Genomic DNA, 24,439 nt, shown 5'->3' on the forward strand with positions numbered 1-24,439 from the left:
ACATATATACATATATATGTATATATAGTGCTTATGTGTTTTAGACCATCTAAAAACAGTTCAGGAATGCAAGTAAATAACTCGAATTTAATGTGCGTCACTATTTTTACTGGGGTTTTTTTGTAAAACAGCAAAATGAAAACATACGGAAGAAATTTGAAGAAAAAAAATGATAAAAATTGATAATATTCAAGACCAGAAGAGCGACGAAAGTTAGTTGATTGAGCAGAAGAAAACAGGAACATGGACAGATTGCTTTTGAATGTAAGCATAACTTGTTTTGTTTTTGTATTTTATTTTTCATTATCTTGCTTCTTCTTCTTTTTTTTTCACCTGTATGAAAGAAAAACTGCCAATAAAAACTAAAGTGACAAAAAGAGCTTCTACATACTGACAGAAACATAAAAAAAACTGTATACGAACTGTATATTATTAGCTGTAACTTTGAATCAGAGGAACTTACGGAGTTCCTGAAATAGGAGTTTCGAGCCAAGCGTCGCTGGCTTTTCTCGTTTTCCCTACAAACAAGTCTCCAAGTCAATACCATTTTCTTTCTCCTTGTTTAAAGTCCGTCCACAGCGTCTTCTAACACATTATCTCATTAAAGCCCCCGTTAACAAGCTCAGGCCTTATTAATAACCCGCACCTCGCTCCTTCTTTGTCTTTCGTTTATTCGCTCCGTGAGACACCGCAGGTTCCATCACCCTTAACAAACAGAGAGAGAGAAAGAGAGAAGGACCAAGCAGGAAAAAGTAAGAGTGAAACACTGATGCGTTTTCTGTCTCATCTGGCACATGATGAGCGACTGAACGGTGCTATGCAGGCAGCGTGAGGGTGATGAGAGGAGGAGCCCCCTTTTGAAGCATGCCATCACGATCAAAGACGGAGTAGAAGAGTGTGGCTTTCTCTTTGATTGACAAGTGAACCCCCTGTCATTTGCGTCCCCGTGCAACGCTAACCCGGTGAAATGGGGATTTTTCCCGCACACACAGGCAGATCAGTTTGACCACTAAATATTCCTGACTCCTTCCAGCAGTTCTGGTTATATTTCTGGAGTAAATTATGACTTCCCTTGCTGGAGCGCAGCAGCCTTTAGATACAGAATGCTGTTTGCTTTGTTTGTTTCTGTCTCCCCTCAGAGAATCAAGCTGGTTGGAGTCCTGATGCTGTTTTCTGCCAAATCTCATCTGAACCACTCTGATGGGGCGTGATTCTTTTCTCAGTTGTTATACGGTCATGATTTCCAAGCCCAGAGAGACTGGGAGTGCTGAACATTTTATATATAGATATATATATATATATATATCAAATGTTTCTTATTCTCTTTTTGCCATCAAAGAGAGACAATAAATAGCTGTCGTAACCTCTAAAGCTGAGACTTTAAAGTCTACAGCCTGTGAGAGACAACATCTCATACAAAAAAAGCTTTGATAATTATAGGACAATGACATTTGCATGACGGCTGTTAAATAGCACTGTGGATTTGTCAAAATCAGTCATAAGTGTTTAAAAAAGCAAAGAAAAAAAAATTCCTCTTGCACTGTGGTTGTTTCAGTTATGGTAATGCATGATAAGGAACGTAAAGTGTTTGTATTATATTAGCCCTGTGCTAATGCTAACTGTAGCCTCGCTAGCTTACCTTTGGAAACAGGTTCGCCAAGTTAGCTGCAAGATAGTAACATGCTAATGCTAAATAAATATGTGCTCGCATATTGGTGAATGGACACCGACTTTGTCGTTTTCAGTAGAACACCATGTTTTGCTGTGAACCGTGTGAAAAAGTCTCACCCACAGTGAGGACAGCCTCTTCACTCCCACCTCCCCGCTCCAGACAGCGCAGCTGCTGCTGATGAGCTGCTGACTGCCTGGTGTAGGGGCGATAAATCAGCGAAAGTGCAGCGTGATATGTCAACAAAAATTTAAATTACTCCAAAAAATATCCCAAATCTTAGGGCGATCTGACTAACGGTCAGCGAGATATGCCCGTCACAGACAGACAGACACACAGACGTAACTTGCTATATATATATAGATGATGCTTCAAACGGTGAATTACACAGCTTGTTTTCCACAAACTCTCCGTTTGGCACGGTTATCTGATGAGTCACACTCCTCAGAGCATGCAGCCAGTCAGGGATCATTTAAATATCAGTGGATTGCATCTTATTAGTCCGCCACATGTGAAACATGACAGTTAACCCATTCCCAAATCATAACGTAATTGAGTTATTCCTATCAGGTCACCATAGTTTTCCACTTACTTCATTTGATTTCGCTGAGACACTAAAACTATAAAGGATCACCATCCATCATTTTTCAGCAAGAAAGAATGAGACCTGACTGTCTATTAATGACCTTTTACAGTACTTTGTCAGGTATTTTTGCCCAAAGCATCTCACACATTGCTTTCTTCCACATACCAAAATATTGAACAACCTATATTATGATTTATGCATGGCCTGCTCTAACCCCCCCCTGAGCTGCAGCTATACCACTCCTTTTACCCGCCATTGTTTGCTGATCATTCGTCTTGTGGCTTTCGACCTCATAACCACCTCATAACGGTCGAACAACTTTCTAATAACCTTCTTCATCTTAATCCGTCTTAATCTGTCACAAATTTCCCTTGTTTTGCAAATAGAGACATTGCTGACTGAGCTATTGCTCTGCTTGATTCTGTTCACTCCAGCACAAAATTAATATTCTGGATGGATGTAGCTGTTGCGACATTTTCCCTGGGGGAGAAAAAAAAAAAAGAACTCCAACAAACAATGCAAGTCGCATGAAATCTACAGGTCAAGATGTGGAGCCGAGCTTTTGCAGCCTCTGAATGGGATTGGATTTTCAGCCGGTTTTACATCCATCATCCATCTTCTACCGCTTTATCCTCCACATGAGGGGCGCGGAAGGGAGCTGTGCCAATCTCAGCTCACATAGGGCAATTTGCCTAATCCCCGTATTGCATGTTTTTGGACTGTGAGAGGAAACGGGAGAATCCGGAGAAAACCCAAGCATACATGGGGGAGAACATACAAACTCCATGCAGAAAGGCCCTTGTTCTGACCAGGTCTGCAAAGGCAAGAGCACTAACCACTGCACCAAACCGCCGAATCAAAAATGATTGGTAATGTCCTCTCAGATTTCACTTCTTTTGTTGGCAAATTTAATCCTGGACCAGCGTGGCATCCATTAGACTAATATAATAAAGAGGACTGTAGATGATGATGGCCAGAATCCAAAGCAGCTTTGAAACCACCTCCAAGAAGGAGTCCCTAATTGTGCTCACGCTCACAGTTGCATAACAATGGAACGACGACATAACAACCCCCCCCCCCCCCCCGAAAAAACTGTGGGTGACGAAATGTTTACTGGTTTTTGAGTTAATCTTGCAAACATGACTTTTACACTGAAGCGACAGAAATAAAATAAAAACAAATGACTATTCATGGTACACTTTGGAAGCGATTGCCATCGTGAACTGCGCAAACATTGGACAAACGGCAAGAATCAAATTGATTTCAACCTCTAAGTGCTGTACTTAGTATCTGGTGCCTCTTTATTTCCTTCAGACATTTCTTGTATCGATCCATTAAACCGTCCACTCTACTAACCTTTCAGTGTTTACCCATTCCACAGTGAAACACACACACACACACAAGGACACTACTATGGTCTCTGGTCCTGGAGCAATCTTCAGTCCAAACTCCAGAAAGTAGTGCATGCTGTCTGCTATTACTTAAGTGAATCAATAAATATATTATTGTTAATGTTATTGCTGTTGTTGCCATGGTTGTATCTATTGTGTGTGTGATGTGAACTCCATAAGAACCAGCAACATTGTTTTCAGCTGTGCTAACATCATTGCACAAGGGTTTTCAAGGGTTTTCTAATCATCCAATAGCCTTCTAATGCGATTAGCAAACACAATGTACCATTAGAACATTGAGATGGTTGCTGGAAATGGGCCTCTATACACCTATGTACATATTCCATTAAAAACCAGACGTTTGCAGCTAGAATAGTCGTTTACCACATGAACAATGTATAGAGTGTATTTCTGATTCATTGAATGTTATATTCATTGGAGAAATAGTGCTTTTCCTGACCCCAAACTTTTGAACGGTAGCATAGTGGAGTTTTTTATTGGTGGAAATGAATTATACTATAGACATATTGCATGAAAGTATCACAGCATGTAGATGTACTTTGGGCTTTTATGTCACCATATTCCTGCAGCAGCTCAAACAGACAAACCGGCGATGCAAACTAACAACAGCACCCTTTCCTGTACGGAGGAGGCCACCATAGTTCCCCCCATTAGACGTCAAACATCACCGTCTTACCTGGTATTGTCAGCAGAGGTGATCGCAATGAGTGGCGGGATGCGTAGAGGCAGTGTGGTGGGCCGCAGTGGAACCGCGACCGTGTCCGACTCCTGCTTCCGATCCAAGTAGTACTGCTCCGCCTGTCTAAAGGCCAGAGGTGGCAACTGGACTGTACGGGAGGACCGCCTCCGTACCAGGAAGGGCTCCATGCATGTGACTGGCTCCGGCTCTGGGGAGTCGGATGAATCCTCCGACACCTGGAAAAGGAGGGATATTGAAGCGCAGGTGAATTCTGAATTCATGTCAAAGATTTAGAAGAAAATGCAGAAAGGAGATGGGAGAAAATGAACAATGGTGAGAGGGAAAGGAGAAGTTCAAATTATGTTAAAAAATTGTCATTACCAAAAAGCCAATTTACATCATTCTGTTTGCCTAATCTGCTAAATGACAAAAGTTGGTCTTGTTGGCTGTGTCAGCCTGTGTGAAACAAACTGTTGAAAGACACAGAAAGGCTTCTTAATGAGGCATAATATGGTTTGTCCTGTCGCCTAATCATCAGAAAGTTACATTTTATTGTCTTATCTTGCGATGTCTAGTACAAAAATGTGTTTAGCATGGAAATTGCACTTAAAATTCAAGTCAGGAAATAAATTCTTAAGAACATTGTGCTCTGTTTTTCTCATTTGGGTTGCCAATTATTCTAATGTGATACAAAAAGGAAGGACCGTGTATCACATTCTGGGAAATTACCACCGAGCTGAATCGATGCCCGTCTCAAACCGTTTTCGTCAAAATCTGACTATTATCTTCGTGAAGGTCATATTTATTGCAGGAGAAAGCACTGGCAACTGATATTATGGTTGTGGTCAAAAATTGGTGAGTCTCAGTACAGATATAAAATAAAAGGAGAGACTTATTTTTAGATAAGTGCGACTGCAGCGATCTCATCAGATAAGTGACTCCCAAAGTATAGGCCAGGGCCCCGCAGTGGGCTTAAAGGTACTGCACGTGAGTTTGTGAGAGATCATTAAAAAGGATATTCATTCACTGTCCAATGCTTTATACACCACATGAGGGTCGCCAGGCCACTTGTGAGAATCAATTTTGTGTATTCAAATTAGGATGTCTAGACCCAACTCGCACCAAACATTGCCGTAGACAAAGGGGTGTGAACGCATGGCCTGGAGGGGCAGACCCCTTCCCAAACAAAGAGATCTGAAAGGGATGTTTCCCAGGTATAAAGCCCAATTTATACTCCTGCGTAAAGTGCTCTGCGTAGGCTACGCAGAGCCTGTGTCGACGCAGAACCTGTCGAAGAGCCTCTGCGTCGTCTCCGGGTGCACGGAATATTTTTTAAGTGTCCGTCACTCCGTCAAGGGACAACGGAGACGGCAAGAGCTGCGATTGGTCCTCAGGACAGACCGAGCTAAGCTGCTCTGTGCCGGCTCACAGTGAGCAGCAAGTGTCCACAGAGGGTGGAGCTGAACACCACCGACATCGTCGCTGCCGAACTATAAATACGTCATATATTAACACACACAGCACATGTTTAGACACTAAATGGCCAATTTCTTGCCTCAAATTATCTTAAAACTGCGTTCCGGGACACAGAAAAGTGAGAAACGGCCGCTGTTTCAACAACAACAGTCTTTCTCCCTCGGACGCCATTGCTCACTGTAGCCAAAAGCACAACAACCTTGCGCAGCGACCCCTACTGATCGGGCGGGAAATTGCAGCGCCTATCCGTCACCATGATGCAGAAGTATAAAGGCTCGAGTGGTCTACGTGGTGACGCAGACGGATAACGCATTACGCAGTCGGAGAAGTATAATGTGGCCTTTAATGTTTGGGGCTTACTATGCTCTGGGTCTTTCTCCAGCCAAGATCACTTGTGTAAAAGAAAATAAAACATTGTCGGCCGGCAGAAGTCTCTATTTCATTCTTCGCCAGCAGCAGAGTATTTCCACAACAGAGGAAACGGAAAACCCCGGAGAAAACCCACGCACAAAAGGGGAGAACATACTAACTGCATGCAGAAAGGCCCTTGTTCTGACTGGGTTGCACACCCTAGTCTTCTTGCCGCAAAGGTAAGAATACTAACCACTACATCAACCGTGTGGCATTACATTCATTTCAAGAAGTAACAAATATCAAACACAATGAGTGAAGTTGAAGTTGAACATAACAAACTTTCAAACCAAAAGTGACACGGGGCGTCAGGTCAAGAGAGGATACAAAAATCTAATGATGAGCATTTCAGCAGGAGGCGAGTGCCATCTGAGAGCAATGTACTTCTTCAAGATGAAACCAGAGCGAGGAGAGAAATTCATTCTATATGAGAGTGTTAACCCAGTGGAAACACATCAGGTGGTCAGTTGTTTCCAGAAAAGCTGATGCTGCTGCAGTTAATGACAGAACAAAGTCGGGGGACTGCTCCACTTCGCCGTCTACCACACACTTTTCAAACTTTTTAATGACTTCCTGCACCCGGACATCGTGATGGCAGACATCAATATAACTTTTAAGAACGACCAAACATATTTTTCTAATGCAAATGAATATTTCAGTGTGTAAATTGATATTTTTGCTTTTGCCTCCAGCACAACAATTTTTCCTTTTTTTTCTTCTGCAAAGGTGGATTCAAGTTCAATTCTTCGCCGTTTCTTTGTTACTCGAGGTAATCAGTTATATGCGTATTGAGTGGTTCCCGGGATTATCTTCGATTCGGGACACACTCGAATACACAGGCACGCACGTATGTGTACGGAGGTGGTGGGACGACGGCATGATGAATTGGGGCAGGTTCTGCGTCATTAATCATGCCGCAAACTACATGAATAACAATGCTCTCCTGTTAAGTAAGGTTCAACCGATGACATTTATATTCCACATTGCTCTTTTACAGGTGACAACACTATAATGTAGCCTCCAGTACAGTAAGTTCAGCGACAACAGCCTCTCGTTTTTCAACCCCACGACACAAAAAAAGTCTTTAAATGGTTCCCACTTATATATTGTTGTATTAATGTATGTGTCATGTTTGTAGTTATTTATTAAACACCAGTTTAGTTGTATACTAAATTAGTTAACAGATTAAAACAGTGTACACAAAATTAATATTGTAGGTTTTTCATTAGCTCATTTTATCATTTGTGGTAAATATTAAATATATACATTTGCAGTCTAACTAAATGCATGGATCTGTGCCACACCCATGGTAATTTGCCATGGGAATAATACACAACTCCTTATATGGACATCCTGGGGGTGTGTGTTTATATGTCACATATTCAGGCTTTAAAATTATTATTATTTTTTTTTTCATCTTCTTATGTGTTGTTGAGTCAAAGTAATGCTTAATTTTATATCACATTTTTAGTCGTGATATAAAGTAGGCTACGTGCACAATGGAACTTAGCATCCGTGGCTGCCGGTACGCTGGGCTGCTTCCGTTAGGTCGTGTTGTCGTTGTGATTTCCCCGGATACGCTAGTGAAGTGCTAAGTGGTAGAGTCCATTTTATTAGTAATAATGAGCGGATGTCGGATACAAGAGAGACGGTTATCGCGTCAAAACGTCAGAACGTCAGCCCTACATTGTTGTGTACCGCTTTGTACAAATGTGTCTCGGTACAATAGTCCGGTAGACGAATGGATGGTGACGTGCAGCCGGCATTTTCAAAAAGGGCGATTTCGCTTTCAAGTCGGGGAAATTGACTGACAGACTAAATTCATTAAAATTCCCAAAACTGTTTGCGTGCACAGAATTTTAGCCTAGTTTAGTTTTAGTAATTCTCACGATCAGTCCAGAGTGTACTCTGCCTATCACCCTATGTCAGCTGAGATTGGCACAGCACCCCTCCGTGACCCTCATGTGGAGGATAAAGCGGTAGAAGATGGATGGATGGATAGTTTTAGCCATATAGCAAGCAAAATACACTCCCTATTTCCCTGATTGAGACTTAGGTCATGTATCACTGGTTTTCAAACAATAGATAGATCTGTTATGTTGAATAGAGGAGGCTCAGTGGTGCAAACATGGCCTGGAGCAACCTGCTGGAAAAAAAACTAATTTTCAACCACCCCAAGTGCAAACAAATGAATGATCCTGGCAGTTAGCACGATATGCTGCATAATTACAGCATTATACATCTCTATTGGACCGGAAACAGTGTGTTTGTGCATGCAGGTGTTACTCATACTGCAGAGACAGACACTCATTGTGGGGTATAATCGTCCTTATGAGGGAAACAAAGTCATGACATCTTAATGTGTTGACACATTAAGATGTTTGAGGCTCAGTTTAGTTGACATAAGAAGTAGCTGTGATTAAGGAGAGAGTTGTTATCAAAGAAATCAAAGTCGTGCGCTTTGTCTCGCCTCTCGTTCTCTTGTCGTGACTGCTCTGTTTTACCCTCCATCTTACAGCCAGCACACGTCAAGCTCCCACCTGCCCACCCTCCACGCCCTCCACCCCGCTACCGCATCCATCAAGGTGCCAATCTTCATCCAGGAAGCCATCGAGCTTTTCATTCCTAAATAATTACCTGTATTAAACTCATTGCCGTAGATGATGTCTGACAGAGGGGAACGGAGGGAGCAGACGTGAATATAGACGTGATGCCACAGGGACATGGGAAAATAAAAGGGGGGGAAAAAAATAATGGAAGACACGTGACAATGATTTCAGTCACAGCAAAGACTATGGATGGGAGGCAGGAGGACTCGAGAGACTACAGCGGATAGAAAGGTTACGACCAACCACGTGTGTGTGTCTGTAGATATTATACACACAGTTGTACATTTTCATGCAGTCGTGCTGTCTCTCCTAATGCCTGAAGTGGCTCTTTATAATAAGTGGGATCAGTGAAAGGTTAATTGGTCTGCAGTGACTCTTCTGTGCTCTCTGTGTACTTCATGTGCAAATCCAGAGGTGGTCAGGTCCAACTGTTCGGGGCCAAGGGTCACGTTTTATTAAATCAGCAGACAGCCTTCAGGTCAGCAGCTGACATGTTGTGAATAGAAAAAAAAAAAATACAGAACTACATAAAGTGCTAATTACTTAGCAGCAACTTTGCTTTTATGCATATAGACATCGTCAAGACAATCTGCTGAAGTCGGATTTTTGGTTGGTAAAATCATTTCTGGGGGACAAGGATAGATAGTCGACAGTACCAGTGCAGGTTTACGAGATTAAAAGTGGCAAATCTACGAGAAAATAAAGTGGCAAATCTACGAGAAAATAAAGTTGCAGATTTACGAGATTAAAAGTGGCAAATCTACGAGAAAATAAAGTCGCAGATTTACGAGATTAAAAGTGGCAAATCTACGAGAAATTAAAGTCGCAGATTTATGAGATTAAAAGTGGCAAATCTACGAGAAAATAAAGTTGCAGATTTACGGGATTAAAAGAGCATTTTTATTAATTATATCTACTCACACCCGCGATTTCTCTCGCTGTTTATGTGTATTAAACATAACAACCGTATCTATATTGACTGATCAGTTCAGTCTGAGTGTGTCACCTGCCTCACTCGCTGCGCTGGGTGAGGAAATAAAGTCAATTAATCCGTTTAACACTGTAGATTTCTTCCCATGGCGCCGACAATAAAACTATTTTGGTTCTGAGAGTCAGCTGGTGAAGACAGGTTATCCAGCCGCTGTCACTCGGCTTGGAAGCTGCCCGAGTGACAGCTCTCCTTTTGTCAACGAAAGCAAGGCTCTCACAGTGGATCGTCTCCTGACAACACAACAGCAGAGCGTCAAGCTCACAACATGCAGCGGAAATATCATCCCCATGTTTTGGATTTAAATGAATTGAAGAGGAATGTCAGTGGATTTTTTTTTTTTCCCCTTACAGTACAAATCAAATTAAGTACAAGCTTGCACTTGAGTTTTCCCATTTGCCCTTGAGCCATGTGCGGTGAAAGTGGCAATAATACACACAGACATAAAACATTCTTTAACATGTGAGAATCAAACACAAGACCTTTTCAAAAAAGGATATTTGTTCTGCTTCATCGACTGCTTAATTGTGCATCAGCAGGTAAAAAAAAAGCCACAGAATGATGGCGCTTTTCTGCAGACTTAAAGGTGAAGTAAGTAGTTTATAGTGCCATCTAGAGGAGAGGCTGAAATTTACAACAGAGAACTGCTCCTCTGCTCACCCCCTCCCTTCCCTGAGCGCTACGGTGTCCGCAGCCGGTCAAATGTCATCCTCGTTGTCTTTCTCCGTGTCAGCAGATGAGGTTTCGTGAGGCGAGGGAGAGGGCGAGCTACCGCGGCCGTAGCAGACGAAGCGGAGAGAGTGGAGGCCGGACTTCCGCTACAAGTAAAGAGACGCTCGATTTGTTCTCTCGCGTTTGTCCTTACAGGCTCCGGTAGAAACATGGCGTCTCGCTGCTAACAGTGGCTATGCAACCGCGGCCCGCGACCATTCTGAAACACTACGAAAATGAAACTAAAAATATTATACAGCGACTAGACAATGCAGGATCACATAATATGTATAAAAAAGTGGATTTTGGGTTATATAAACCCGTAAATACTACACAGTGTCCCTTTAAAGCGAAAAAAAAGCATCATAAAACAGTTAAAGAGAAGACTGGGCAGAGAAATTTCAGACACCGCAGCTTCACCCTTCTGACAACCGCACAGGTGCCACCGGCAAACCACAGACCGACACGGGCCGGCTTTAACGACGACAGATTATTATCCGCAATTACGACTAAAAGCAGAGAGACGTGTGCGAGAGGAGAGCTCTTTTCTGTGACAGCTCCCCGACGATTTGCAGAAATTGCAGATCTGCGGTTTCACAGAGAACGAATCTCCGGATAGAGGAGTTGCCAGGCGAGCGGCAGCTCTCTGAGCAAACATGACTCGCTGAGTGTATGCAGAAGAAGTCAAACACTGAACTCTGAAGATCAGGTGGTTGTCATGTGTACTTAATAACAAGGCAGGTGAGTGTATTTTAAGTTAGCAAAACAATGAAATAACATAATCCTCACACTCCCTTTCAGGCGGGTGTCACAAAGGGAGGAGCAGCTCCCTTCGAAAGCAGCCTTTCACTGGTGACAATGGTTTAGTTGGATGAAATAACATCTATAATGAGAGGACATGATATAAAAGACACGGTGGAAAAAAATCACAAAAGTTAATATAGCCATTAACACGTTTACGAAAAACTGTAAAGGTCAGTGAAGAAAAAAAAACATCTTCCAAAAGTGTTTCTTCAGAGATTTAAAATTGTGTGGTGTAGGTAAAGCAACACTTCTTAGGGTCTATAAATCAGCCTTGTGACATAGTAATAACCTCTATGTCATCTAGTGAAGAAGTACTTCATTAACTTCAGAAAGATGTGCTTTCGGTGGACATTTAATGCGGTTTTGTGGCTGAACAAAAAAAAAAATCAATGCAAAATGGGTCCTCTCTGCTGACTTTGAGCCCTCGGCTTACATGTGTTTGCACAACTCTGAGAGCTAGAATGAGGTGTGTAGAGAAAAGTTTGCTTCAACCATCAGCTTTGATCACGACCATGACAGCAGAACACCCCCCCCCCCCCCACCCCGTTATCCACACACGCTGCATTGATCTGTTGCTTTTATTGTGATGGTAATTCAGATGTATGTGAATTGTTCTGCTGGGGGTTGCGGCTTTTTATGATTAGATCGTCCCGATTAGATATGCCGGTGGTTCAAGCAGAGGCATTGACACACTGTGATTAAACTGATCCACCTTTCTAATGGCGCCGCTTCTCATCAAAACGCGACCCACTCTACATCCCTCTTCGCTGGGGGGGGAGATCGAACGGTATCCCTTGGGGGAATCTGTGATTAAAGGTTTGGAAGTTACTCCCACTTTTTGATAAGCAAACAGGGATCCATCGCTCTCTTTTCATGAAGTGAATTTTTCATTAGCACCTTTTATTCTGTTGACCTTTTTTTCGAGAGATTAACTTGGCACCGAACATTTTTTTGCACAACTTCATAGTGGAAACTGCATCTGGACAATACCCAAGCCTGGTCAGTTGTTTTTTTTCATGCTCAAACTGTGTCATAGCAAATACATTAGCATGCAAATGGCTTCTCCTCCATCATCTTTCTTTGTCTTTTCGTTATTATGACACTATCATCTGAGATCATTACCTGAGGCAATCTGATTCTGTTGTTCTCACCAGAAAAAAAAAAACTGCCACCAATTACTTGGTGTTTGATGCTGTATGAATATGTCACTGGAGGTCAAATGCTTTCAGTTTTGCTGATGCATATTTATCAGGGAGAACGATAATGGTTGTTGGTTTGAATCCCGACTGGTAAAGCGCTGGGGTACACCTCTGAGCAAGATACCAAATCCCTAAAATCAGGCAAATCCAGTGTACTCCTCGTGCCGGACCCAAGCCTGTATAAATGGGAGAGTTGCACCATGAAATATCTGCCACATCATATGTGCGGATCACTGAGCAGGTGAGGGAGAAGCCCAAAAATAAAAATGAAAATTAGTCATTCCCTCCATAAAAAATGATCCACAAAATTGCCTTAAAGGTCCCATATTATATCCAATTTCTTCGAGTTAAACTAGTTCCCTGGTGTCCTAATGAACATGTCTGTGACATGTTTTGGTCAAAATACCATAAGAATGAAGCACCACAGCAGTTCAATCACCCTGACAAAACAGCCCTGTTCAGAACACTCGGTTTATTAGAACAATCCGCCACAGAGGCTACTGGGAGCTAACAGCAGTTAGCATTTGGAAAAGCGATAATTTGCAGGCTCTAGCAGGCACGTTGCCGTCATATATAACATGTATCCACTGGACAGATAAATCCTCTGAGGCTGGAAGTTTGTGTAGAACTCTGTGCTGCACTGTGGAGAACTTTTCGATTCCTTTGCCCTCGCCAGCACTCTCTCATGTGTTTTACGGACAAAGCAGAGCTCCGCGAGACAACAATTCCAAGAATTTAGCGCATTGTGATGTCCCAGGAAGTCAAGATTGCGATGTTTTATCTCCTCTACTTAGACTAAGGAGGACCACAAAAACATATTTTTTCACACTTTGCCTACTGATAAGACCTCCAGACTCACAAATAAAAGGATTTAAATGATTAAAAAGTTGATTTTTGCATAATATGGGACCTTTAAATAAAAATATATAGTGGCAAAATCAGCCCAATTAATCAGCCTGATGAATCGGTGAATCTACCTCTACGTATTACACCGTTTTCCAATCTGACACTGAGGCTAAATCTATTAATTGACGATAACACGTTTAAAAAAAAAAAGCATGTGTGTGTGTGTGTATTGATCGTGGATCAGGATCTAAATGCCACGCCGTCACCACTTTAGCCTCCAACCGAACAAAACAGCGACAATCATGAAAATGCTTCGTGCCTCAGATTAAACCGAGGGAATGAGCCATCTTCACTTCATGCCTGGGGGGGGGGGGGGGGGGCAACCAGTGCTCCACTCAGTATGCGCAGCCCTTCATCATCACAGCCATCATTCATCTCTGCGCTCTGAATTTACCAATTGATTTTTATCAGAGAATAAATCTTAAATGAATTCTGGGTAAAAGCCCAGGAGCGACAAGAAAAGAGAATGGCAAAGAAGTCAACACAGACAAAGAGAGGAGGGGAAGCGGGGGGGGGGGGCTATGAGAGAGGAGATGAAAAAGAAAGATTGCTATTGGAGGAGATGCGGTAAATCACCTGGTTGAAAAAAACAATTTAGTCCTTTCATTTATCTGCCAGTACAGAAGCAGCTTTAGTCTTTTCTGGAACAAAACATTTGAAACAAATCAGAGAGAAACAGGTTTTATTCACTGAGCCTCCTTTTCTTTTCTTTTCTTTTTTTTTTTGTCTCCTAACCATCGTCTGCCTGAACATCAGTGTGCTGTGTACTGAACATTTGGTATCCAAAGATCATGTTACCCTGCAGGTCTGAAATTCAAACGATCGTCACAGGTTTGCCTGGCAGATGCCGTCTCGGTAAAAGTGGTTGCTGCAACAACACACAGCGTGGCAGGAGTTACTGGTATTTACAGCCAGTCTGTGTGTGCTTTTCACTGCTCGATCTGGCCGTTCACATAGCCGTAAAAAAAACCCAGTGTCGTGTGGGGTCATAAAAATTAACTCAGTTCATCGCCTATAAGGTACACAGTGCTCACACAGTGGCCTGATTTCATGTGAAGACGGCATGTGGAAAAGGAAGGTATAGCGGCGGACGGTGTCTGGAGGGGGGGGAAATATACAGTTTCCTCAGCTTTTTTCTTGAATCCACATCATAAATAATTCCACTGAGAAAGGTTGATACGAAGGTTCATGGTACATAGGGACTGTGTTTTGCATTGGAGACATACTGTACAATAGAATATTCAATATACATAAAACATACGGAGGAATACCCACTGGGCTTGGAAAATGGCATTATGAAACAACGACACGAGTTTGTTTAGTTGTTTTTTCTTAGTGGTTTGATGTGTTGCTGCACAGTTTCCACAGGAAATGCTGTGGGATTATATTGTATTGTAAACTATATGTAAGATCGTCTAAATCGTTTTTTCCCTTTCTACACCAAGTGTATCACCATTGACACATTTCCACAAGTGCACTTCGCATTACCGTAATTACAGCAACGGTTTGTGCGATCGGAAAAAAAAAAACGCCAGCGGTTTCTGGAAGCTGAAAAGTTGCACGTGAAAGCCTGACATTGGGATAATTGTGGTAATTTTTCTCACGTTTTTTTTGCAGGAAGCTGCCAAATCAGCGCGCCATAGAAGAGGGAGTTGGAATAAACGTAGCCTGTACATAGTGTGCATTTTTTGGGGCCTGTTTTTGCACATTGAGACAAAGACAAAGACTCAACAAAACTAATGCAAAGTCATGGCGTTCATGTATACAACTGCAGTGTTGTTGTTTTTAATAAATTGTTAAAGGTGCCATATGTAAGAATGTGGCCAAAAACGGTTACTACATTTAAATTCAAAATACCGAGGTCTTTTAGGTTTTCTGACGTAACTGGCAACCCGTGGTTGCTCAGCAGCCGAGACTCTACTGACTGCAATGATTGGTAGACGGCGGTAGGTGGCGCCACATGCCAAAACATGATTTCAGTCTGCAAAAAACTTTTTTTTAATGCAAATATTTTGGCTGTACTGTTGTTGTTGGAGTTCAGTCTGTTATATGAACATTATTCCTGAGTCTCTGTGACATAATAGGAGGATTTTATGGCCAGTTGCTTTAAATTTACTACATAATGCACCTTTAATATTACTATTATATAATATACTATAGAAAAAATGTCAAAAATCACTTATTCTGAGGCTTATCAGGCTTAGATTTTAAAGGTTTAAAGGTCCAGTTTCACCTTCAGCCATCAGAAAACAATGGTCAAATTTAAAGCTCCTCTAATTCACACAGAGCTCTGCAGGTTATTGAACGTCTCCTTGCATCTGCTCGACATCCGTTGCTGTTTTTTTTTTTTTTTTCTTCACATCAGAAGACATTTCTGTCCTTCAACATTCCCAGCATGCATTTCTTTCTTACATCTCCGTTCACATTAAGCACAACATGAATACACATGTAATCTAAATAATTGGGACTGATTCGGAACGACACACCAGATAAAAATACCTACTTTTCTAACAAGGTTGCTAAAGTGGCCAATTTCCCCCAGCGCGACAGAAAGACGGAAAACAAAACAAACACAGAGGGTAGTGGTAGCGACGCCACATCCTCTTTCTTCCCATTTATCTCAGCAGCATGAAGTGAGAAAAATGAGTCGCGAGGGAAAGGCAGAAAAATAGCCGGACAGATGATAAAGAAGTAACAACAGTTTACCGACGTGTCACAAAATGGACGTGAAAGAAAAGAATCAATTTGTTTCAAAGAGCACCTCCATCTATTCGCCTGAGGCAGGAGAAAGAAACGGCCGTCTTCTTTGGCTCCGGGGGCAAAAATGCACAGGTCAGTGACCAGCGAGGAATTTTTAAATAACCGAGAGAGTTCAGCAACAGAGCCGGAAAAATGTGCCGCATAGACGTGACAGGTTCAAAGTATCCACTCTCTCTATTTATGCAAAGTAGGTGCATGATAATATTCAGAGTAAAGATTTATTGGCCCATAATAAAAAAAAATTTTAATTAATTTTCTGATAATGTTATTTAATCCAACAAATAGCGCCAATAAGTGTAATAACATCAGACACAGTTGGGTTGAATAATCTGGGTAAAATATCTAACTTGCATTTTTTCTGATACATATTGCAATTTTGATTTTAATTGGTATATAACTTTTCCCAAGTCACGCTTCAGTTGAATATTGGCTGTGATACAGATTTAGATAGCAATACCATCAATAGCATATATAGTTAATATTTAATAAGAACCTCATGTGAATGGTCTCTAACAACTATGCATTATTATTACATTTATTTTACCTGGCATAGAATGATAAATGGTTTGCATTTATATCGTACTTTCCAAACCTCAAAGCTGTTTTACACTTTATTCTCATTGGATTATGACTTTATTCTCATAATATTACTACTTTATTCTCACAAGATTACGACTTTATTCTCACAAGATTACGCTTTTATTCTCATAAGATTACGACTTTATTCTCATAATATTACTACTTTATTCTCACAAGATTACGACTTTATTCTCACAAGATTACGATTTTATTCTCATAAGATTACGACTTTATTCTTGAAATATTCCGACTTTATTCTCACAAGATTAGGACTTTATTCTCATAAGATTAGGACTTTATTCTCATAATATTACAACTTTATTCTCATAACATTACGACTTTATTCTTGAAATATTCCGACTTTATTCTCACAAGATTACGACTTTATTCTCATAATATTACGAATTTATTCTCATAATATTACGACTTTATTCTCATAATATTACGAATTTATTCTCATAATATTACGAATTTATTCTCATAATATTACGACTTCATTCTCATAATATTACAAATTTATTCTCATAATATTACGACTTTATTCTCATAATATTACGAATTTATTCTCATAATATTACGACTTTATTCTCATAATATAACGACTTTATTCTCATAATATTACGACTTTATTCTCACAAGATTACGACTTTATTCTCATAATATTACGCTTTTATTCTCATAACATTACGACTTTATTCTCACAAGATTATAACTTTATTCTCATAAGATTTTGACTTTTTTCTCATAATATTCCAACTTTCTTCTAGAAAGATAAAACAGAATTCTTAACTCTGGCCCTAATCCTCCATCAGTCTCTACACTGTAATTCAAAAGGTGGAGCCCACTCGTTGTGTCTTTTATCCACTCACAGAAAAGCCGATCTTCAAACACAGTCGTAGTCAGGATTGTTTTAAAGTGAGGGAAAAAAGTGAGAAGGATGGCGTCTGTCATCCATAAACCTAATGTGGAATTGAATGAATTTGACACTAACACGATGCCAGAGTCATCCCTCCATGAATCCTTCATGTCAACCTTCCCAGGCAGAGTTTACACACCTCTGTTCATGCATCAAATCCACACCCACACTGAGCACACCTCATGCAAGATTAATAACACTTTAAACACAGTCAACAGGCTGTGAAATTAGGATGGCGAGCGGGTGGTAATTTCTAGAGAACACCCACAAATAAATAAATAAATGAATAAATAAATAAATATCAAGCTTGTCTACTTTTCTACCTGTGCCTGTGCACGATTGTGCACACGCGACTGTCTACGCGTGCAAACTTCACGCAGACAAAAGACAAGGCTGACAGAATCTGACACGAGCACAGAGACCAGAGAGATTACAAAAAAAAACTAGTTTGACCCAGTTTTGGCAGGTTTGAGTAAAAAAAATAAAAAAAATAATAATTTCCCAGAGTGCCTGACTGTGTCCCAATTGCATGGAGATCCCCTGCTAATCTAATTACATGGTTTAAATATGCCGGAGATTGCTCCATGGTCTTGTAAATAAAAAAAATAAAAAGGTAGATAAGCAGTAGCCCCCCCCCCCCCCCCCCAAAAAAAAACAATTAACACTGTTTGCACTTGGCCTGGCTAATAACAGATAAGAAGACGGATGTTATTGTGTCGGCTTTGTCGTATTGGGTTGTTGCTCTTTGCTGTGTATGATGCAGTAAAATGTTGACAACATATATATGGCAATATATTGTCATGGACAATTGCCAGCGTTTCTGTCAAATCCCAACAGGTTTTCAGGACTTGAGCACAGGGAATTGATCATTTCATAGAAAAAACTGCACAATAGGAGTTTTTACGTTTGATAAGAAGAGTGAGAAAGAGAACAGGGGAATCATTAAGTGCTGTCCCGCTGACTTTAGTCCATTTTCCTTTGTACAATTTCTTTATTTTATCTCTGTCACTTTTTTCCCACTCCCCACATCACGCTGCCCCCCCCCGATCCTTTTTTAATCGAATTTCCCAGCTCTTTTCATTTAATATCCTGTGATCCATTTCTGCTCCCCTCACTCTGCCAGTATGTGATCGTTGCCCGATGGCTTTAATCATGATTAATTCGACTTTAAGTCATTGAATAATTCAAGCCAAACCCACCTCGGCCTCCTCCCGCAATTCCCAGACATTATAGCTGGAACCATCATCACTGATTTCGTTTTTTTTTTTTTTATATATATAAATGTCTTTTACAATCTATGACCTTTTTGTGTAAGGCTTTAACTTACTTAGTCTTTGAAGGCAAAGCTATAGCTTACAGCCTCATGTCAGGTTGTATTTCAGAAGCTATTAACACCTTGCACACACATCACATACACAGGCCCCTATAACTGGAGTGACAGAATCAAATCGCAATTCAAAATCAAATTGAGAGCTTTTGAATCATAATTGATTCAATTTGGGAAATCAACCCCTTTCCTCAAACTCACCATCAATGATCCTTCCAGGCTGGAAAGGCCCAGACTCATGACCTGGATGCTTCCCTGCTGGGCTCTAATTGGCGATCAAGATGTGCGTGGGAAGGAGACGGAGCGGCATTCGGCCCATTTCCATTTCCCTCGTCGCATTCACAAGGCCACAGTCACAACGGCGTAACCACGGCGACGCTTATAAGGTGACTCATGACTATTCACCGACGGCGCCGCCCGATTGGACAGCCCCTAAGAGCCTTGTAAAACGTATTCATCAGCACAGCCCGTGTCCCCGCTCTACCTCGATATGCCCCCCCCCGAGGACGACGAGGAAGCATCTCTGCTGCTTTTTCAGGTTTTTTTCTTCCACTTCTTCACTCTCGCCTCGACCTTCTCTGTTCTCTGTTCTCTTTGATTCATTTCTCGTAAATTGATGACGTCGTTAATCACCAGCACATCGTGACACGAACCCGCCGCTCGCCCCGATCCCTAAATCTATTACAGCAACAAACCACAACAACCCTCTTACGTAACGTTACATACTCTACAAACCAAATAAATGCTATACGGTGTAGAATTGCTTGCTCGTACGGAGACACAAATGCGAATAATCAATCGGATTTTTCCTTATTAATGGTGATTTTATTCCACTTTAAGGTCAGTTATATTTTCTGCTTCTTAATTGTGTGTCGAGAGGATTAGAAGCATCGTTCTCTCAGGCAGTCGTGTCTTTAAATGTTGATCCGTCCGTGACCTCTGACTTTGGTGCTTTTTCCCATGTATTAGCTCCACAGAAGAGATAATAATATGCTTTCTATATGTACCACGCCAGTGTAAATGTGTGGGATCCTCAGCGGCGGCGACAATGGCCTGTTTGACATTTTGAAAACTGCTAAACAGGACTCCATTTCATTCTGTATGAAAAACCCTCAATCACCCTATAAATCACAGGTCTCAAACTCGCGGCCCTCCTGTCGATTTCCTGTGGCCCACCACTTGCGTACTTCGCATTACCGTAACTCCTAGAGCGTTTGTGAAGTCAAAAACTATGGACTGGCGATCTGTCCAAGGTGTGACCCCGCCTTTCGCCCTATGTCAGATATGTGAGATATGTGAGATTGGCACAGCACCTCGAACGTGACTCTCACGTAGGCAGATAAAGCGGTAGAAGACAGATGAATGGATACCGGAAAACAGAGGAAAAGAGCTTCGCGCCCGTATACTTGTCATTACGGTAGCCATCGGAACCACAGGGGTAGGGTTAGCGATTCAGCAGCGCGTCACACGTTTGTGACGTCAGCTTCTCAGTAACTGCCAGATATTGCAAGTGAAAGTTATCTTGGAAAAAGGAAGCAGAAGCACTCACTTAGTGACCTCCTCCGCCAAGGAGACATTATGTTTTTCGCCCGGAGTTTGTTTGTTTGTCTCTCTGTCTGTTAGCAACATTACTCGAAAAGTCACAGACGGATTTGGATTGGAAATTTTCAGGAAATGTCCGCAATGGGACCAGGAACAAGTGATTACATTTTGGGCGTGATCTGTAGGGGGGGGAGGGGCAGTGGGGGGCTGAGCCGCCATGGCGGAGGTCAGCGCTCTCCGAGTGCTTTTCCAGTTGAACATGTTTCTGACAATTCTACAGCCATGAAGTGGAAATAAATCCAGGCAACCTCACTACATCCATGGTCATAGTGTAAGAGGGTTGATAAATAAAGGTATAATGAGTTATTTATGTGTGTGTTTTTGATGCAAAGATTCATTTTGCAGCATAAATACATGTTTATTTTGAGTTTGAAATTCTGTGAAACATCACCAAAAACATTGTTATTGCAATATCAGATTACAATGATATAATTTTGACTGAGCAGCTGCTTTTTCCCCCCAAATAGTCCCCCCCCAGTTCATTTGCGTTTGAGATAAACAAAAGATTATAAAATAGATAGGTATAGATTATACGGTAAGTTATCGAGTTAATGGCGGTGTTAGGTGGCATCTGTAACGATGTATGATGACTGCCTCCTTCTTCTTTCTTTTTCCAGTCTTTTCTACATCTTCAGGGCTGACTGGATGCTACAGTGACTCACCAAAAGTGATAAAACAGGGCCCACGGGGGCTAAATGGCGAACATGCTAAGTAGAAAGCAAAGATGTGACAGAAATAGAAGCAACAAAAAAACAAACAAAAAAAACCAGTTAGCATCGGTGTTGCTTTCCATCCCTGTAGCTATTGACGAGTAGAGGTTGGATAAAGAAGATACTAAGTGTAAAAAAAAAAAAAACTTTAGTTCAGTCATTTATATTCTCACTAGAGTAGAATTACATTACATAGTCTATGCATTTCCTGTCTGATGTCGGCCTAAGACGCTCTGAACTTCAGCTCAAGGTCAATAACCGTAGAGTATGATTGAATCTCTTATTCATGCATGGGGTGATCGGCCCGATAGCGTCTGCTGCTGCTCTCCGTCTGAGATCCCCAGCCTCTGGTGGAGCACCAACGGCTCTCTGGTCACAAAGTTTGTCAGGATTTCCAGGAATCAAATCTATTAAATCCAGATGGATAGCGGTGGGTGACGGACAGCTTGCACATAACTCTCGTGTGAAAAAGCCCACATATACAGTCAGGATGATGTTGATGGTGATGTGTAGCTGACGTGGGGGATGGGTGATGGAGGGAAGAATTAACTTCAATTAGTGTAATGTTTCATTTATGGTTAAATCACTTCAATTATTGGTTCTCCTTGTTGATAAATAACCACGGTAATAGATTTTGTAAGATGTGTTATTTATTATAATAGAGCTGCTATTATATAAGAGAATTGACCCCTGACCCCTGCAACGAGTGGCTGAGACAGAGCTATTTTCATAAATAATATATTTACTTATTGATAATAAGACATTAGGTTATATTTATGACAATTATCACACATATATTAAATTTTTATGTAGAATTATATAGTTGAGCTTGTTTTGGTGTTTTAATTAAAGTTTTCCATATATTATTTAGTGCATTTTTGATTCCATTTAATTTTGTATCATAAATTTGGTTCACTAACTATATTTGTGAACTACGTGTCCTTCAATATTATCGATTTTAAGTCCTCTCTTAAAACTATTTTTTTTCTGTTGTTTCTTTAAAGTGTTGTGTTGTGTTGTGTTGTGTTGTGTTGCATTCACCTACCAAGGGACTGAAGATGGAAAGTAGCTTTGCCTATAATCTTGCATATTTACATGTTTATGTTCATTAATATGCACTGTCCCATCATAAATGAATAAATAGATGATATAAAAAAATGTGTCAGACAAAAAAATTATTATTATTTTCATATTTTGAAAATTACAATAGTAAACAATCTGAATGTTTAAAATTTTAATAATTCAGCTTTAGAGTCTTTTAACGGTGAGAATTCATCAGAAATGAAGCGGATTTGAGTGAAAGTTATTGCCTTAATGTTGTATAATCAGTAACTACTAGAACTGGGCACTAGGTTAACACCAGAGGCCAGGTATCGATTACCAGTTAGCTTCGTTAGCTGCATTAGCTCCATTAGCGCCATTAGCGCTGTTTATTAAACGAAAATAGCAGCGCTACAAATAACCAGCGTATCTCTGTACTGCGTATGTGTGCGTGTTTTTTTAAGTTTTGAGTTACTTTAGAGACTCATTTTAACAATCCGGAGTCACGTAAACATGACGTCACGCGCGTCTTTTCAGGTCAGTCGTCATGGAAACGCGGCGTGCGTTAACGTTGACGCCCAAGATTAGTATCTTCATATATTTCAATATTTCAATCTGGAAATGAAGCCCCCCAAAAAATGAAGAAAAATAATAATTCAAGCTATAACAACCTGCGTGTTTGAATAATCACTAATGAGGCACCTGACAGTGACTCGACTTTGAATGTTTAATATTTTACATAGTCCAAATTTGTGAGGGTTTTTTTTGTGCAGAAACCATCCCTCACCGAGCATCACAAACACTACGCTGGAATTTGTTTTGAATAATATTCATTGCTGCCAAAAGATTCACCTCACCGAGTCTGGGATGTGCAAAATATCCCCAATACATTTTCTAGTGATCCACAGAAAGAGTTCAGGCATAATCACACAAGTCAGTTTCAATTAAGATTCATCTCATGTTGACTGTGTTTTTCACATGGGCCCATCTATAATAAAACCCTAATAAGGTCCTAAATCATAGGTGTGATTGTGAATAACTTAATTCGAGAATACGTGGATGGTGGACCCCTGCCCTGTGACCCCCACACACAGGATGATTAGCTAACGGACAAAATAATATGGTATATGAAAAAAAAAAAAAAGAGATCACATTTTACTTACACTATCCTGCTGGCTGTCCTCCCCGGACGGATCATCCTTTTGCATGGTGTGTTCAACCTTTGAAGAAAGGAGGAGGGGCTTAGTCACACATTTAAATAATAATAATAATGATAATACTTTTTACAAAGTGTATTTCACCTCCTGGAGGTTTTGCCTTGACGATCGAATGTTCAGTGAATAGGTGTGGACTTGTATCTATATCTTTGTGAGGTCCAAAAACAAGTACAAACCCATTATTGAGAGGACATATTGGCCTTGTGTGGACATTTTTGTATGCCCACCACTTTAAAGGGCTTTTTTAAGTGTTAAGACCTGGTTTAAGGGTTAGTCAGTTCATTTATAGGAGTGTGTGGTATCACTAATGCTGTGGGGACCTAAATCAAACATTACAACATTTTGAAGTGAACACATAATTATTTTAAGGTTAGGATTAGGCAAGTAGTCATTTTGGTTAAGGTCAGAGTAAGTCTCCACAAAATGGCTATAAGTCAATACACTGTCCTCTGAAGTCATGGAAACCAGACTTGTGCGTGTGTGTGTGTGTGTGTGTGTGTGTGTGTGTGTGTGTGTGTGTGTGTGTGTGTGTGTGTGTGTGTGTGTGTGTGTGTGTGTGCAGGTGAGAAGGAGCCATGCTGGGATCCACTGGCCTATTAGAATGCATTAGAGTGTAAAAGGTAAAGGTCAGTGAATTATCAGCCAGAGTTACACAACTCACTTCTGTTTATCTGGCCTAATAACCCAGAGCTTACACCTGCCTCTCTGACTCTGTCTCTGTGACACATACACACAATTTAAAGGGGCATTATGTAATAAATCTAAAGCAACTGGCCGTAAAATCCTCCTAATATGTCACAGAGACTCAGGAATAATGTTCATATAACAAACTGAATT

At 40.9% G+C, this 24,439-nt stretch overlaps 1 protein-coding gene across 1 annotated transcript in view; it reads right to left on the reverse strand.

Moving 5' to 3' along the window:
• pde4d (phosphodiesterase 4D, cAMP-specific) overlaps window positions 1-23,750 on the reverse strand; it is a gene marked incomplete at its 3' end in the record, with an annotated part of 175,752 nt that extends 152,002 nt beyond the window's left edge. The window contains exons 1-3 of the mRNA XM_083905164.1: window positions 23,687-23,750; window positions 23,549-23,605; window positions 4,344-4,582 (exon numbers count right to left, since the gene is read on the reverse strand). Coding sequence (XP_083761290.1) covers window positions 4,344-4,582; window positions 23,549-23,593 — 284 coding nt within the window. The 5' untranslated portion in view covers window positions 23,594-23,605; window positions 23,687-23,750. The remainder of the gene's footprint in view (window positions 1-4,343; window positions 4,583-23,548; window positions 23,606-23,686) is intronic.
• Window positions 23,751-24,439: the final 689 nt, after the last annotated feature.

This window comes from Microchirus variegatus (assembly GCF_963457635.1).
Source record: "Microchirus variegatus genome assembly, chromosome: 18".
Lineage (NCBI taxonomy): Eukaryota > Metazoa > Chordata > Actinopteri > Pleuronectiformes > Soleidae > Microchirus > Microchirus variegatus.